The sequence below is a fragment of the Patagioenas fasciata genome, chromosome 8, assembly GCF_037038585.1.
Source record: "Patagioenas fasciata isolate bPatFas1 chromosome 8, bPatFas1.hap1, whole genome shotgun sequence".
Lineage (NCBI taxonomy): Eukaryota > Metazoa > Chordata > Aves > Columbiformes > Columbidae > Patagioenas > Patagioenas fasciata.
This window is the reverse complement of record NC_092527.1, coordinates 6,010,303-6,028,748: the sequence shown is the minus strand read 5'-3', so window position 1 is coordinate 6,028,748 and position 18,446 is coordinate 6,010,303. Positions and strand designations below refer to the sequence as shown.

Here is an 18,446-nt window from a genome sequence, read left to right as displayed (position 1 = left end):
AAACGAAAATTAACTACTGTTTCTACTAGCTACAAATATTAAGACAATGAAATGAGCTTACTTACTGATGCCTATGTATCCAAAGACAGAGAGAAATGAAAATTATGAGACAAGGCAGATTTAAAACTAAAGAGCTTAGTTCCATTTCATTTGCTATAAACACCAAATTAAGAAAACACGACACAAGGCAGGACCGCAAATGAAAGATGACTGTCTTAGGATAACTAAAGACAGGAAATATTGTACTAAAACTCAGGAAAAATGTTAATAAAAGCTATTTCCTGAAGTATAACATCCTAAGTGCCTTGAAATCAAATCTTTACAGGAAAAAAATGATGTTTTGTAATTGTTTTCGTCAAAGCATGTTATTTTCTTTAAAATCCTACAGGTATTAATGTATTTTGTAAGGACTTCTACTGGTTTATATTTAGTCAGTTCCTTAGTGTGATGGATGTGTGTTTATTTTAGCTGTATGCGAAACATCTGCGAGCAAATATTCCAAATACGGCATCTTTTTTAGTGCAATGAACACTATATTAGTAAAAATGAACATAAATCTAAACCTCTAGAGTCAATGTTGCAAATCTGTAAATTTGCACCTGTATGTTGCAGCACTAAACCGAAACAAAAACATGGGCAGGTAAAAACCCAGCACAACGCAGCTTGTTCTGGGTTTAGCATCGGTAAAATCGCAACCTTCTGAGCAAAACAAATAATGCTTGAGAATAGAGCAGAAGTTGGGCAAGCCTCAGCATCACCAGCAGCTCTCTCTACCTGCCTCCAAACACATTATTCACCTTATGCTCTCCAGCGTTACTTTGTTTTTAAATACAAACAGTGATCAGTAAGTGTGGCGAGCTTATCAACACCCCCCCTGGTATGATATAAATATTAATTGGCTGTTCTCTGCTTTAATATTCTCATCTAAATTGTTGTTGGAGCCCATAAACTTCAGATTTACAGCAACACGACAATGTAGGCAGCTTTGCAATATTATTATTTTATAAGCATCTAATAAGTAAAAGATACATTCACTGAACTGTCAGTGGTTTCTCTGTTTTGATAGCTCCTTCATCTTTGATTTCAATATTTAGTTTCTAATTTAGAACCAACCCCCCACTTTACCCAGCAGATTATTTCTTATTACAGCAAATGATGACTTTGGAGCAGCAAATTCATTGGGTGTGTTCAGCCCTCCGCTTTCCAAACCGTGGCACACAGGCCTGGATTTGCAAAGGTGCTAAAGGAGCCGGGTCCCAGTTACCCGGTAACAACGACTCATTTGGGAAAACCCACCTGGTTATACCCTGCTTTTTGCCAACTTAGAAGCCGTTCAAGATTGTCCCATGAAAAGAAATCTCCATTAACATGTTACATTGTTTTTTTCTCTCCTTACAGAGTTGTCCTATTTATTTTCTGGATGTTTGAGCAGTCAGGGAAAACCCCTTCATGAAGAAAAGCCTTTCTGGACATGAACTGCATGAACCGACATCCCTGGAAAATGAATCCTGGCTTCGGACCAGAACGATTCCACTGATGTATCACCGGAATACTTACATGGTGCTGTCGCCAAGCTCTTCGTAGAGGTTATTGGGCACAGTGCCAGCTGGTTTCCCTGCTGGTAAAGCCATCTGGATTCTTGCAGTCTTCGCACATTCCGCCTGTCGCCTTCAGTGAGTGGCGTAGGGAAGGAGAAATACTCATTAGAAACATTCTGTACCCTAATAGCCGAGATGTACAGTTTTCTATATTTTACCCTGCAGTTTTCATAACATCCCTGCATTTTGTCCTCTTCAAAGAAAAGTAATAATCTGATAAATCTTTTTCTGGCTTTTTCAGCTCAGTTATTTGTTGTCTCCTGGTGGAATCCCAGGGCTCCCCCTGGACAAAAACCTCCTGATGCAGCAGGTGTTTCCCAGGAAAGAAGGTACGTGCTGATTTGGCCCTGCTCTCCTGAGGAGCTTTGGCTGCTCAGAGCGGAGACAGGGAGCTCATGGGCTTCATTCAAGTGCCAAGAAACTCAGAACACAAAATCTAAACACAAAAGAAGTCTCTGGCAAAGTTTGACTTATCACTTACAACTCCTTTCTCATCAGAGTTGGTTGGTAAATTTCTGTCTCAATGAACAGTTTTCCTAAGGGGAAAATTCACTCTGAGACAAATTTCTGTTTCCTGTTTAGAAACCCAGGCCTGTGGTCCCTGTAACACGACTGATCCCCCTTGCTTTGGTTTTGAGGGTGAGCGATACCTGATCAGTCTGTCACTCCAGCCTGACAACCACTTGCTTGAGGAAAACCACACACATGGAAATACTGACTTTTTTTCTCTGCAGGAAACAGGCAACGTCCCGAACCAGGGTGCCTTTAGTGTGTGCTACCATGCAATAATAAAATACACGGAGTAGCCATGTAAGTAACTTTTAACCTCGCCATACATGCTGTTCAGGAACAAGCTGGAGCACAGGGAGTAACTCCTACTGAATGCCAAGTGCCCCTTCTTAAAAATAAAAGGCTGGTAGGCTGTCAGTATTCCTATACAAGCTGTTAGAAACAAAGCTGAAAATAAGTACTTACTCTTTGAATCTGTTTTGTTATGCAAAAAAGATAAAGAAATAAAAACGAAGGTTAAATGAATTCCGTTTGCAACAATTGTTCTAAACAGTGAGCCTAATAGGAGTAATAAACTAGATGCTACTTAATTATTCCACACATAAAATTACAGAATTAATGACATGTTTAAAGAATCTTAATTTCCAGAGCTGAACAGCGTTTAACTGTTATTTGTGATACTCTTTAAACAGTTTTGTAGCCAGCACAAACACGAATTACAGCAGGGAAAAGTGCTTTGGGATTCCCGAAAACAACTCCCTGCCACTCACTCACCCAGAAAAGTGAGATGTGAAAACACGGAGAGACCCTGTGAGATGGCTTTAACAGGTGAGCTACTTGGGATGCATTTTTAGAACTCTTGTCTCATTTTAACATGTTTCAAGAATGCTACAGAAAACATCTTCAACAGGGAGTGAGTATTATTTTGGTTGTTATTTAGAAGATACCAGTCTTCTGTGATTAGCACATAATACATTATTTATAGTTACTTTATGGGGTTGTATGGGATAGTGTATTTCAAAGACACTGTTTAAATAGAAGAGAATAATTATAGTTCCTGGCTTGTTTACAAGTCAGAAATGTAGGCACTGAGCTGCACTTCAACAGTGATATTTTATAAATTAAAACTATTATTTTGCAAGAATCAGTAAGCTGCTCACTGCTCTGGAAAGCACCGACCTACTGCACACAAAAAGTTTTAAGATTGAGAAAATCTTGACATTTCTATGATATGTGCTGTATGCCAGTTATATTTATCCTGGTATAATCTCTGAGGCTGGAGCACTTGCTTTGCCAAAATGTTATCAGGAAAACCACCAAAACTCCTTTTGAAAATGAGAAAAAAGGTGCTGTAATGCAAAAACAAACCATAAGGCTCAGGATAGCTTTTGGTTTTGTTATTAACACTAAAATGCCCTTTATTTTCTTTGGCACTCTTCAGTGATACATTTTTCACTTAAGTATATTCACACTGGTTTGCTATAAATCCAACTCCAAGTCATAATTCTAGACAACCAAAATGTGATTTTGTGATGAAATGAATTGAGTCAGACTCCTGAAAGATCTTAAAAGAGATTGATAATCTTTTGATAATCTAACAGATGCCAAGGAAAAACAGTACGCCTAGATTTCTTAAAGAATCAGGCAGTTCAGATAACAACAACAAACTAATTGGAAGTTGAAGCGGTTCAGCAGTGTTTCACTAGCAGTGGGTTTTATAGACAATTGCTCATTTGTTGCATGTGAGATTAGAAATATTTCATAAGAAATTAGAGAATACATATACAGCCTTTAAGTGCAAATGCATTGATTGTAAATATGAGTGTACCTGAAAAGGCTTAGTTGAGAGGAACTTTTTAGTGATATTGATCCTTTAATTAGTCTATTAGCCCAATTACTTAAACCTCTTGAGTCTGTGAGAGGAGCAGAAATATCAAGAAGGTTCTCTCTGGTGTATGCTGCTTTAGATAGTGCTAAAATGGCACAAAACCAATTATTCGTGAAACATTTGCAATCAAGAAGCATACAGCTAGGGAAAAAAATAACTGAATATTTCAAGATTTCAAAAAAAAAAGTGAGATCCTCTTATTTTGCCTGAGCTAGACACTTGGATTTTTCATTTATTTATTGAAACAGCACCTTTTTTCTCTATTTTTTTTTTCTTTTTTTGGCATGGCTCTGGATCTCCACTTGCATTTCAAACATCTGGCTTTTCATCTTGTGTTCTGGCACATACTCTAAAACAATTACTGCACCACAACCTTAGCTACAGCAAGATGCACTTTCTGTGCATTTTCTCTTCTCAAGCACAGCCCACATCAACCACTGACCAACTCTTTGCAGTGAGACAAAAATTAAAGCCCTTTCCCTGTACAATAATTTCCTTGCAATCAAGCATAACTTTCAAAGCAGTTCTGCTAAGAAATGCAGCATCCCTACTACAATGTTGCTACCACACGAGGAGGAGGAGTACTTACTGCCTGTAGCTGACCATAACAATCAAAATAGCCGGCATGCAGCAAAGGATGATGATGACGGCCAGGGCGAGTAACGCGCCTTCCGTGTAGCCCACGGCCTGCGCCTGCTTCTTCACGTTGGCCACCACGTCGGGGGTGCGGATCTCCAGGATGCGCCCCCCTTGCCCCAGGTACGGCTGGAACTCCTTGTTGATATCCAGCAGTTTGCCATCCAGGAACCTGCAACGTCACGAAAGGAAACAATTACAGCTGAGTTCATTAACCGTGGTTGAATTACTGCAGAGTTGGGTTAAAAACTATGTAATTCCCCATGATCCCTGTATCTGTGATAACTCCGATGTACTTAATACCAGAACACAGTTTGAAGACTTAACATGGAAGGTGAACTGAAGCTTATCCTATTTCTAGGGGCAAAAAGTTCTCCGTGCCATTGAGAGAAGCACGGCAAATGGCTTGCTTTGTGCTTTTTCCTTCAGTGGGCTGTTGCAGAGGATCAACTAACCCTCCTGCACACATCCCTAAAGACCACCTTGGCCTAAAGTTCAATTTGATGCTACCCTAAAAGTGGTCATTTTTAGAGGACTTTCTTCAGCTTCTCAGGGAAATTCTTCAGCTGGAGGGATAGCCTACACTTTGTTCCTTTTTAACTTCCCTTTCAATATTAAAAAGAAAAGGGATTTGGAAAACTATGCTTTTCTTAATGCCCACCCACCCCAGCTGCATCACCTGTGAGCCTCATTCTCACATCTGCTCGGTCTAGTTAGTCTCCATGTCTCTATTTTCTTAGATTGCAGTGCTGGTACTACAGAGCAAATAATTTGAGTAAGACTTTTCCTGTGTCCTCTCAGTGTTTGTCACGGTGCTGAGGGAGTTTATTGACTGGCTTCAGACTATGTGACAGCATCCTCTCCATCATGGCAATTTTGGGGTGGCATCTGTAGCAACACTCCTGAGAGATCGGGAGAATTGTAACAAGGAAAACAATAACATTTTAGAAAATGCTAGATCATCTGTACTCATTTCCTTAAAGTCAAATTGAAGGTCATACAAGATGACAGATGAAATTGCTGTAAACCGCCTCTTTTTTATTTGAGAAGATGCAAGCCATTTCTTACGGAGTTTCCCACCTCTTCTCCAAGGAAAAGCACTAAATACTGATAATAAACTGTAGTTCAAACTTCAGGGATTCTCCACACACTGTCAGATACCAGAACAATCTTGACTAGTAGTAATTATAGTCTAACTAGCAGGAACAACAGTCTGTCTATCTACGCAGCTTTCAGAAAAGCCCTGGCTTCAATTAGGCCTGCACGGCACCCTGTTAAGCCAGAGTTGGGTCCTAGGCTTAACCCAGGCTAAGCAGGACCAGGTCCTGCTGTCACTGTTCACAATCTGGAATAACACACGTCACCTGCCAGAGGAACTTGGAACAACAGTCACCAAGCAAAGGACAGAAACAGCCCCTCACAAGGCAGATGCAGTGGAGGAGGTTCAGGATAAGATCTGATACTTGGTACTTTAGAGACAGGTAGCCAAACATAAATCCTTTTATTTCCTTAGTCTGATAGGGAGACAGAAATTACGCTCCTAAAAGAGCATTTCTTCAAGGGTCTTCAGTTCCTACCACTGATTTCCTCTCTAATTAATTTACTGAGAGAGCCTCATAGCATTGTTTGTCGCTGTTTATTTGAACCCTGAGGAGAACGTGCTCTGACTTGTGTGTACGATCCGCCGGGTCTCAGCACAGGCCGAAGAACTCAGCCCAGATGATGAGATGGTGTCGGTTTCACGAGATTGACTTCAAAGAAGAGCGGTGGCTGCTCACTCACAGATGCACTCTCACAAAAAGCAACCCAAGGTCTTTTGAAGAATAATTTCCTGTCGTATTAGTATGCTATGCTGATGTTCACAATTCCTTGATTTCTTCTGCAAAACATTTTCTGGGTATTTGAGCAAAAATCCCTTTTCACAGCTTCAAGACCTGCAATGATGGTTCACATGACATAAAGCAAGTGCAAAGGGACCTGTAATTATCTGCTGCACACTAGATGTCACTGGTGCGTGTTGCATGTCCTTTGCATTGGCAAAAGCACTCAGGTAGGACAGCATTACATCTCTGGAGGATTTTAACAATCTCCCAGTTAAAATTCTGCTAGCATTTTCTTGACAAACCCTATTTTAATGGGTTCATAACTCAACTGCACACATTCACTCCATGATGAAACATGACATAGTGAGCAGAAGATTCAGACATGGTAAGCATTTTCTTTCCACCTAATATATGCAGCAGAATTTTCTGGATTCAACTGTTTTTTATGCTCCAATAAATCAAATCCTCTTTCATGTAAAAGACAAAAACGAGGCTGATCGTTTCAGTCTGTAAAATTATCTAAGTGGCCTCAATGTCTTTTAGGAGTTTGTGGCGGAAGGAGGAAATAAAAAAGCACAGATTCAGACCCATTTTTTGGTGTAACCAGAGATTCCTGAATAATAAAAAAATCAGCCCTAACAGTCTCAAGGAAAGGTATGAACTTTCACAGATAACTGTTGCCGAAGGCGGACAGGTTTAACAAAAACTCTGTTGCAGTCAGGGCCTCTGCTACATCTTCACAAGCAGAAACACAACAGGGTGTTTCCAAAAAGCTCATTTAAGAAAAGCCACAAGTATCTAAACATGTGCTGTTGGTACAGCTCTCTTCTCCATAAACCCTGACATTTTTGAACACTTGGCACAATCTGTATTTCTTATTGCTACTTAAGTTTTTCAAATGGGAGGTTCCATCTCTTTTTGACTTTCTAACCTTTCTCGGATCATATTCAGTTTATTAAATGATCCTTTCCTCCTGTTGATCGCTGATGTGTGAGGATCCGGAGCAGATTCCTGGCTGGCACAGTGTGGTTGTGACTCTTGGCAATCGCTTCCCAATGAGGGGACAACTGCCACTGCTGTGTCCTGTGACATTGAGCCATCCCTCTGAAGATCAAAGCTCCAGGAAGAATTCTCACAGAAGGGATTTCATTTTAGATTTGAGTAAACACCTGAGCTGAACCAAATCTCTTGAGGTTCACCCACTTGTTAGCAAAAAAATTAACTTCTGAAGTCAAGCTACAAAACTCTCATTTTTCTCCTTCCTTTACTAAGCTGACACTTACCTCTACCCTAAAGCCAGGAAAGCATTCCCTGGGATTTTGCTGATTTAAATATTTAAAAGCTTTTGAAGAGAGAAAAGAGGGGAGAAAAAATAAAAGCTGCGTATGCAGGCACATGGAGCATTTTAATGAGGTTGCTTCTAAGCTGATACCCCATTCATTTGCACACTGGGCAAATAAATAACCTTCCCTTCATATCTGAAAAAATGATTTTTAACCTCTCTTTATTCTATTCTATGTATTTCACCAGACACACAATCATCCCTAAAAAGACACTGATATTTTCGAAGGACACCAAAATGAAGGGGGACACACTTTCTGCCCATGAAGAGAGCTTGTACCAGAACAGGATTATTGGAGTGGAGTTGAAAGAGCTGACTGCCTCCACGCATGGATACCAACTCACTTTCATATACCAATAACAGCAGATTTGCAGAGAGCTTTCCAAAGGGAGAAGTTAAAGGGTGTCAGAATTTTCAGCTGTCCACACGGCCATATATGTTTTCTGAACCTGGAGAGCACCAAAGAACAAAAACTGGCCATGAGAAGGAAAGAGGTTGGATTGCCACCGCGCTGAAAGCTACTGCTGCTAAACCACAGCTGATGCTTATGTTCCAAAAATGATGCTGGAAGACTGGAGGGGGTTCAAGGAAAACTGTAAGTGATGAAAATAATTAAAACATTAAAGAAAAAAAAAAAGAGCGCAGAGGTCTAGGAATTAAAAAATTAAGAGCATGATGTGATCGTAGGCCTAAACTTTGTTGGGAACCAGAAATGAAGAGCACCAATTGGATGCTTCAGTCTAGCACCCGAAGTTATAGTAAAACTCTATGACTGAATCTAGACAAATTAATTAAAAAAAAAAGATAGAAATGGCCTAATTTTTGACAGTAAAGATAACTACCCTGCAATAATAACACAAAGTTGTAGTTCACTGGATTTTCTTGAGCAGTTTTTTACTGAAAGACGCGCTCAAAGCAGAATTAATTTGGGGAGTTCCCATGGTCTTTATTATACTAGGACAGACTGATGACAGCGATCTTTTCCAGCCTATAAACTCTGAATATATGCAGAGCTTTAGTATGCTATAATTCACCTGGACCAAATTAAGAGCTTGGGAGAACAAGCCCTTTTTCAATCCCAGTCCACCAAGATGGCTTACAGTCATATGCTTTTTAGGCTGGGGACTGACAGGATACTTTATATCATCATGGAACAGGCTGGTCTGGTTTTCACCAAGATGAGAAGCAAACACAAACGTGAAACACATGCAAAACCCCAAAAGATAGGAGCTGCTTTAGAAGAGACAATTCTCTAGCAGCTGATCTGTGCTCAGCCCCCTGGGAGCACCAATACCCTGTGTGGACATTACACCTGGGTCAGGCCCAGGTCTAAGCTTCAGACCAGCTTCACAGCCCCCCTCTCCTCCTTCTCCTTCCCTTCCCTTTCTTCTTGTCCGTTTCCACAAAAAGAGATAATATGCTCCAAGTGGGAACTGCAGAAAGCCTCGAGGTTGATGACTGGAGCGCCAGAGCCCTTGGCTGGAGCTCACAGGGAAGTCTGGGTACACAGAAATCAATTCCTTTGGAGGAATTTAAACTGGAAGCTCCTCCACAGGATGGACCCAACGTATTGTGAGCTCTCATGCTGACAACATGTAACTGACGCGTACTGGGGCCACTCAGCTCAGGGGAACGGACTGAACCCAGCAAAACTGTGAAGTCCCAACCTGCATGGGCGAACAGGAGTAGGGACACACACCAACCGCTTCCACGGATTGTTCTGTTCCTGTTGTGCTGAACCACCTGCTAACAGACACAGACCAACAGGCTTCAAAACAGTCCATGGAAATATGTTAAGAGCAACAAATAATTATACTTACTTAAAAAGTTCGTTCCTCATTATAGCTCTGTTTGTTTGCGGGTCAATTGCGTAGACCATGAGGTCAGACTTGGTATAATCCTCTTCGGAGTACCCATCCCCAAACCTCCGCGCACCGATGGATTCCACCACGACCGTCGCACCGGGAATCTGGTCTTGGACATAGCGTTCCAAAATTCTAAAGATGAGATGGAGCCAGAAAGCTGCAGTGACTTATTTGTGCTGATAATGTTTACAAATATATAAAGGGTGAGCGTCAGGAGGATGGAGCCAGGCTCTTCTTGGTGACAACCAGTGGCAGGACAAGGGGTAATGGGTTCAAACTGGAACACAGGAGGTTCCACTTAATTTTGAGAAGAAACTTCTTGATGGTGAGGGTGCCAGAGCCTGGCCCAGGCTGCCCAGGGAGGTTGTGGAGTCTCCTTCTCTGCAGACATTCAAACCCGCATGGACCCCTTCCTGTGGAACCTCATCTGGCTGTTCCTGCTCCATGGGGGGATTGCACTGGATGAGCTTTCCACGTCCCTTCCACTCCCTGACACTCTGGGATTCTGTGATCAAGACTGACAACAGCCCAAATGAGATACTAACAGACAAAACTCACCGGCTTGGAAGGATGGTGACCTTCAGAGCACTTTTTAAAGAAATCTCTGTTCCAATACAATCTCTTAAATGCTGAACTCTTGGGAAAAGCTTTGCAGTGTTAGGAGAGGTCACCAGAAATAGTGTCCTTAAGTCTAGCTCTTTTTATTTATGACATCAGTTGAGTTTTAAATGGCTCATGGGAAACACCATCCGTATTTTAGACAAAACCCCCTGTCATCCTTTTATTAAGCTGCCCGATTTCACAGGTCTTCAATTCCAGCCTTACGCAAGGTGCATACGATAAATTTTCACCCACAGAAACAAGTATTGCAACTGGTTTTGGTGGGATACTTCATCCGGTCCTCCAATACAGCCCAACATATCAGGTAACAGGACACCTGCTACTCCAAAAGGCAAGAGCAAGTTTTACAGCCGTAAGAAAGTTGGAATACCGAGCTGATGCATTTTCTACAGGAAAAAAAGAAAATACACTGCAGAAGTTCTCCAAGCAGAAGAAAGAGAGGTTGATAGAATTCAGTGGCAGCTACGCCTGAGATAACCAGAGCACAACAACAATAAACCAAACCAAAGGAGCTCTTTTTGCAAAGAGAATGATTCATTCCGTGCTGCCAGAGCACACTGTGCAGAAATGTGTATGAATCGCAGTGTGTCAATACATGTGATAAATGCGACTCTGAGGCATTAACATTTATTGCAGAAAATGACAGTTACTGGTGATTTTATTATTGCCATTTGACCAATTTTCTTTATTACCGAATTTTTTTTTTTTTTTTAAACTGAATATCCACAGACATCTTAGTATGCAATTCTGGAAGCCTCTGTTCTAAATTCAAAATCTCCTATTTTTCTACAGTTTTCCATGCTAATTTATGTGATCAGAATATCAAATCAAAAAGCAATAGCTGAGGTAGGAGGGAAAAGCAAGGGAACAAGACGGAACACACTGCTTGATGTCTCAAGGATGCACTAGGGTGCAGAGGAAAACACATCTCAGAAAAAGGGACATCAATGACCTTAAAAAGTCACTTGTTTTGAACAAAATCTTTTGCAGTTGCTGAGGTTATATTTTGCTGTTGCGTTTTTCCTGCCACAAGATTTCCAAAGGAAAGTAATGCTATCAAAGCAGTATCACCATCTCACAATTTTTCAAGACGGGTGATTCACATTTCGCCATCCAGTTTCTCCGCTCTTTGTGTGACAGTTTATGATGCCTTAAAAATAGGAGCTTTTCTATAAGATTTTGAAAAATCCACATCTGTCAGACTCAGGTCACAGCCTAGCACTGAATATTAGAGCAGAGCCATTATTGTAGGGAAAATGAAAATACAGGTTGTCTGACACATTGCTGTTGACTGGTGTCCTCTAAACAAGCACTGCTGCTGTCTGCAGATCGCTAAACTCCACCCATCTCCGCTTCTGGCACGCACGTAACCACAGAGACAGTAATTCTCCCAGGTAAAACTCCACACAACAAACCTGGGATATGCAGATTGTTATAAAAGAACCTCCAAACACTATGTGAAGGTGACACAAAGAAACTCTAACCATCTTCTGGTGCTGCAGGGGGAAAGCTTTTGCCTCGTTGCACACAACTATTTCACCCAAGAGACAGAAACACCCTGTATGGTTGGAAGGTTATAACGCTGGGACACTTTTAGCAGAATTGATAACAACATTCCCTTTTCTCAGAAACCCCTGGCACGGCTTCTGCTGGGATTCATCATCTTCGAGAGTAGCTTTGTCTAAAACATCATTAAAATTGAAGAACGCAGAGCACGCTGCTTTCTGACTATGAGAAACAGCTACATTGCAGCTATTGGTTTTAACTGACATTGCAAGAAATACCCAAGTATCGTGGAACGACAGTAATATTTCATCTGAAACACACAAATTGCATATTTAGGCTGAAATATATAATAAAAATGCACTGAAGGCTGAAAAGTAGTGATTAAAGAATGCACTGAAAAATAGGGCACTTCCCCACAGAGTTATTTCAAAAGTCATCCAGCTGAACTTGTGATGCTGAAAAGACATTAGTGTTTTAAAACTCTGCTGAAAGTGGCCACCTGCTTGTAGGTACCACTCACAAGAACCAGTTTTTTAAATGTCTACTGTAACAATAGCATCTGCAGTGCCGCTGTCTTTATCGGCAAGTTAGCTTAAAATTAGTCTGTCACTTGTTAATACAACGAGGGTAATGACCATCTGTGAGCGGCAGAACCAGCAACGTGACAGGCGATGAGACTTTCCAGCTGCTCCATCTCCACCCAGCTCTGCAGACAGAACGGGACCAACAGAAACACCTCCCAGTGTCTTCGCTACCATTGCTTTCCCAATTCCCATCAGTGACGCCAGTGAAATGAAACTAATGACACGAGGATTTTCGCTGTCACTGAGGACATAATGTGGCCCTAAATATCCTCACAACTCAGAGATTTTTTTTTTTTCCCCATCTTTAGATGCAAAAGAAATGGAAGGGCAAAAAAACCTACAGGTATGTTGGTTTGCCCCAGCATGGGAGAGATCCTGCTACTGGGAAAGATGCACAGGACCACTTGGAAGCTTCTTTTGACGCTACCGTGGAAGTTAATTCACCTCAAAATAGGAGATGGGGAATCAGCCCAGCACAACAGCAGCTCAACTATACTGCCAGTCATGGTGTGAGACTCGGTAAGTCAGCAGTGAGGTTTAACGACCCTCTGCTGTTCCTGGCAGAGAAGATGCATGACATGAACCAAGAGCACTGACACATTCCATGGGTTTTATACCCTCGAGCTGAATTGCGAGGTTGCGTGCGCATCCTCTGAATCAGCACACGACCAAACCAGACAATTCCATTTGCAGAATAGTTTAGACCCTCACCAGTACCTGAGTTTAATTAACTGCACAATTTTCTTAGCAGAAAATTCAATGGGGAAAAAAAGTTTCCTTTCTCTAGTAATTTGATAGCCTGCTGTGTTTTTGGAGCATGGCAAAATATTTTAAGAAAAACAAAAAAGAATCCATTCTTTCAGGGCTTTTAGAGCTACAAGTGTTGAAGACTAGATTCCTGGCTTTGTAAAACAGCCTTTTGACAAAGATGATTTCTACTTCTATACCATACACAAGGCGTGTATCTAGCAGGAAAACGCACCACTAAGCCAATGTACTCTGCATATAATAACATCTACAGTATTTAGAAAACAACCAAGAGAATATCTTTATACCTACTTGCCTTAATCCTATAAAAGCATATTAGATCACACACCTTAAAGGAAATTGGCTTTCTTACATATTGCTAAAGTTTCTTTTCCTTTTTGCGTGCTCATGATCTATAATCCTGTCCTCCAAAAAACCTACATGCACTCCAACTTTTTATTTCAGTATCATTTCTCCCAGTCACAGAAGAAATGTTATGCTACACTCACCCAAAGAGTAATAATACACACTGACATCTTGACTTTGACCCAGAGGACGTATCTTCGGATCTCAGCACAAAAGGGATTTTACTGCAACAGTAAGCAATTTCAGAATAAAGCCAAAGTTTACAGCTTTATCTGAGTAGCCATGCACTACATTATAGTGCTTCAAAGGAAACACATTAACAGAACAACACTGGGAATTACTGAGAGGAGGAGGAGAAGGAGGCTGATGAGCCAGGGAGCAAGTGGAGAACCTGGAGCTGAATAAGCTTTGGCCTCTATTACCCAACTTAATCATGGTAGCCTGATGTTATTAATCATCCTGATTACCGCGGAGGGAGGCTGAGATCAGCTAAGTGGATCAGGCTCAGTCAAACGCTGTACAAAGCGAGAACTACAACAAAGCCAAATTTAGGCAGGATATATAGTATGATGCAGCCAGTTGGTGACAAATGTTCCCCTCATCTCATTGTTTATTTATTTGCTAATTTTGCCATTTCTTTTGAGAACGAAACAATACAGTGCAAAGAAGTGAAAGGGAAAAAGGCAGAGGGGAGGTGGCCTGAAGGACCAGGAGCAAAATGAACCCGCAGAACAGTGTCAGAGCGCACCAAGGCAAAAGGAACAATGAACAGTGGGAGGAACAGAAGTGCTAGTGGTGAAGAGTTCACTGCCACTACGCCATATGCAAAAAGTCCAGTCACCTGTCATTGGGCTTAATTCTGTAATTACGTGGCAAAAATCACAAAGCAAGCAACAGAATGGTACCTGTGTGGGAAAGCTAATGAGCCTGAGTGATTTATATACCACAACTGCACCAGGCAGGAGAGAGATGCTCATTTTCTACCAGTCCATGGGCTGAGGAGAAGACAACAGGCTGGTGCACTGAGGTTGGATGTTTCAATGCAGCCCGGAGTGCTTCCAGAGGCACTGCGTGTCCAAACAGGCACAGCTCCGGTGGCCCCACCACCGGGCGGCTCTGTCTGAGGTCACTGAATGTACCAACACCACTGGCATCCCAGTGATGCCTCAGAGCTGCTGATTCCATTATACACAGCCACACTGAGATAAACGTGCTACTTTTCAGAGGCATTCACTCATCCTCCCCATTACTGAACGTGCTGATGTTCTAAAGAAAAAGAAATCAAGAACAAAGAGATAAAATATGACAACAGACACAAGTGCCACATAAAGCGCTCGCACGTCAGCTGTCCCCGCTAAATGTCACCCACTAGCTTCTGCAATAGAGATTAGAAAACACCATTTCTTGTGTTGTCAACAGCCAAACACAACTGAAGGGAAATCAACCACATTCTGAGACATTTCCCTTAAGACAGGGTTGTGCATTGCAGCTCCTATATATAAGACATATAATCGCATACACTATGACTATACATAAAATTATGTGATGTATATCATGATGCATAGCGTAGAGCAATTTATATTGCTACAGTATATTATGACATCTCTTTGAAGCGGACCACAGGCTCTCTGCAGGAAAGCAGAGCAGATGCTCCTCTGCGAAATGCCGGCACTCAGCTTTAAATATGTGAACTATGAAGTCAGCAGGTGAACGTTGAATGCCGAGACACTCAGTGCATCTCCAGGGATCAGCGTGTGATCTTACATTTGGAGTTTCTGGTAAAAAAACCTGCCTGGTCTCTTCTAACACTGCATTACAAGCCTCAGGCCAAAATACGCAGGAAGGAAAGTTCCCTGCAACCATCATATGTGCTATTTTCAGGAATTTGATTTTGAAAAGTAGGAAATAACCTCTGTTAAGGTACACAAGACACGTGTGAGCATCCAGGAGGCAGATCACGTTGCTACTCCAGAACGTCTGCACCTGAATTCCAGTCCAGAGGCTGCACCCGTCTGAATTCCTCAGCCCAGGAGAGCCACAAATGCAGTGACCACACTGAAAATACAGGAGACTACTGAAACTTCTTGACATGGGAAATCAAGATTTCAGTGTTTAAATATTTACACTTACTACATAATTTATTATTAAATAAAAAAATATAGCTATTGTTGTATCTATGTACATTTATTAGCAGTATGGGGTGCCTCCACCAGATCCTCTCTTCCAATGAATGATTCCTACACCACCACTAGGAGATTTTCTTCATATGGACGGAACACAAACTCTGTTCTCTCCAGGCTCACTTTTCACTACAGGGAGGAAAGAAAAGCATAGGAAACCTCACCTGATTTTTGAAAGTGAGGAGACAGTCCTCATATTGTTCTTTGCCAATGCCAGAGCCATCCCAGTGCAGCTAAATGTGTTTTCTTTACTCACCTAATCGGCTCAGAAAGCACATATGATGCATAAAATGTTAACATTAAGATTGAAAATGCTGCCCAAATGTGTCTGGCTAGCTCTAGCTCAGGAAAGAAAAACAGAGAGTTCCTTAAAGCAATATGATCTCCATTTTGTATGGTGTAGGGCAAACCCAGCCTTTGCAAGAGAAATGTCTATGGGGTATTTCATCAAAACGCTCATTTTGAGCCACTCCATTATTCCACTTCAGAGAAAATGGCTGGCATCTACACAGGAATGGAATTCACAAGACGTGGGATGAAACACAAGTCTCTTGTCTCTGATTGTGGCTGGAGGTTTAAACGGCAGGCAGATGAAAACCAAAGCTGTAAATGCCCTGAGCACTGACTATTTTATTCTAGTTGCGATGCTGTTCCTTCCCCAACAAGTAAGCACTCACAAAGAGCACCGTGTCATCTGCTGTCAGCGAGTTTTCCGAAGGAGAGGAACTCGCACTGAATTTTCCACTGAGCCTCACTCCATTTGCTCTGACATCTTCTAGCAGACATAAATGGCCCTATCTGAACAGCCATAATTAAAGTGGGTGAGAGAAATGGCACGTCTGACATTGATGGGTAGTCCAGAGGATATGAAAAGCTTTTTGATGAAATTAAAGCAGTTGGGGAAAAACTGAGGTGCTTATCGAGTGACTGCAAAGGATCACAACGCTATCAGGAGTGTCAGCTGAAGACAAGCCCATTGTATCCCTCAAAAAGTCCAACCCCCTAAGCCAAATAGACAGCGATGTTTTAAATCTCTTCTTCTATGCTGCATTTCCTTTATTTGACCGTTACCAAACATCTCAGGGTACGCTGAGGAAGCCTTTCCAGGCTGGAAGAGCCGAATTCCATATGTCTTAATACCCTGTGTCCCTCTCTAGTGGAAATTACAAGCAGCTGGGGAAAATCTGTCACACCTTGTTCTCCAAACTTGCTTAAATCACCATTTATTTTGTTGTGAAAAATAACTGTAATTTCAAAAATGACCCAACTACCCACTTCCCTAACATTCCCCATCAGCAAGTGGTGGTTATAAGGTATATTTTCTGAGATTAATATTTACTGTCTCTCCAGTGCCAAAATGAGAGGAGAGAAAGACGAATAACCTCAGTAGTGCCTAATTTAGTTAATGATACAGTATTTTTATCTGTTAATGAATTATACAAAGTGTTCTAGTTTTACAAATTAGTGCATTATTTGAAATGGCTCAGAATCCTCTTTGGGCAAAAGTACTTTAGCCTGAGAAGGTCTCCAAATTATTTCATTTCCATTTGCCTGTGATTATATCTTCCATATGGTGCATGAAAAAAAATCACAAATTCCTCTTGTTTTGATGTCCTGCATGAATTATTAAAGCCTTTATAAAAAGAGAGAGCAATGTTTTAAACTTTAGAAGGAAAAATGCAAGAAATTTGAAGATGGGAATGAAATAAATACATTTCTACGTGAAACACACAAGTACACGTATGCAAAATTCTTTCCGAGATTTTTTTTTGCTTTCTGCAAATCCTTTAAGTAAAGAATGTGACAATTTTAAAACAAGCTAGTGCAACCTCCTCTGGCAAAGCTTGTCCTTAAAAGCTCATCCTTAGCCATGGACTTCTTAGGCTGCTCTCACTTGCTGGTCTCATGGTGTTAGTGAAGGTAAAGAGTTCCCAAGCTGATCTTGAGAACTCAAAACCTGGTTGTGGTTTTTATTTTTGTACTCATCTGAAAGCTTCACTCACTGTGAAATACTCACACATCTGTCAGAGACTTCCATGTACAAGGGCCAGAACAGCATGAAACAAGGTTTAAGAGACTCCAGCCTGGCAGAAAAGAGGTTTTTGGAGCTTGGAGCCTGAGGAACGTGGCTCTGGGCTGTCTTCCAAGACCACGGCAGAACGTGGTAGCGCTTGCTCTGAGCCCAGAGGAGCGCAGCGAGGGGATGGTTATGGAACAATTTATTGCTGAAGCACCTGAGACCTGCTGGGAGCTGGAGCCGAGTGCTCCGGCGTTTGCAAAAGGAGATTTTGGCAGGGATGCTGAAAGCGCAAACACTTCCTGCTCTTGCCGTCCTTGCCATGCCGCTGATGCTCCCAGTTCCGTGACGCGTGTCAGCAGCCGACACACTTCATCCACACCAGGCTTGTTCCACCCCGTTTGCAAAGCACCTTCTGCAAGAGCCCTCTTCATTTTGCTGGTGGCTCCTTTGACTCCAGGGCAGTGCAAAACCGCGAGGATCTCAAACTCAGCGCAAGTCCCATTTAGCATGAGATCTCGGCTACAGCACGTAGAAACACAGTACAGAATACGTGGTTATCTTTGCCACTCCAGACAAGAGAAGCTCAGGAAGGCTGCAAATTACTGTGTGGAGAAATAATTCTGCAGTGTGCTAAGGTGAACTGGAAGGCTCAGCAAACCAGCAGCCAACTTGCCCTGTTATTGTCACCAAAAGATGCATCATTCGTTGTCTCTCCAGCCAACACCACTACCTGAGCCTTTAGGAAAGCTCGAGCCTAAGT

General features: G+C 41.8%; 1 protein-coding gene across 12 annotated transcripts in view; it reads right to left on the bottom strand.

The window, feature by feature from the left end:
- Positions 1-18,446, bottom strand: part of PCDH15 (protocadherin related 15) — a 684,798-nt gene that overhangs the window by 18,827 nt on the left and 647,525 nt on the right. For all 12 annotated transcript variants that reach the window (XM_071811575.1, XM_071811571.1, XM_071811570.1 and 9 more), the window contains 3 exons: positions 9,618-9,794; positions 4,586-4,804; positions 1,558-1,668 (listed from right to left, as the gene is read on the bottom strand). In XM_071811575.1, the coding sequence (XP_071667676.1) occupies positions 1,558-1,668; positions 4,586-4,804; positions 9,618-9,794 (507 nt within the window). The remainder of the gene's footprint in view (positions 1-1,557; positions 1,669-4,585; positions 4,805-9,617; positions 9,795-18,446) is intronic.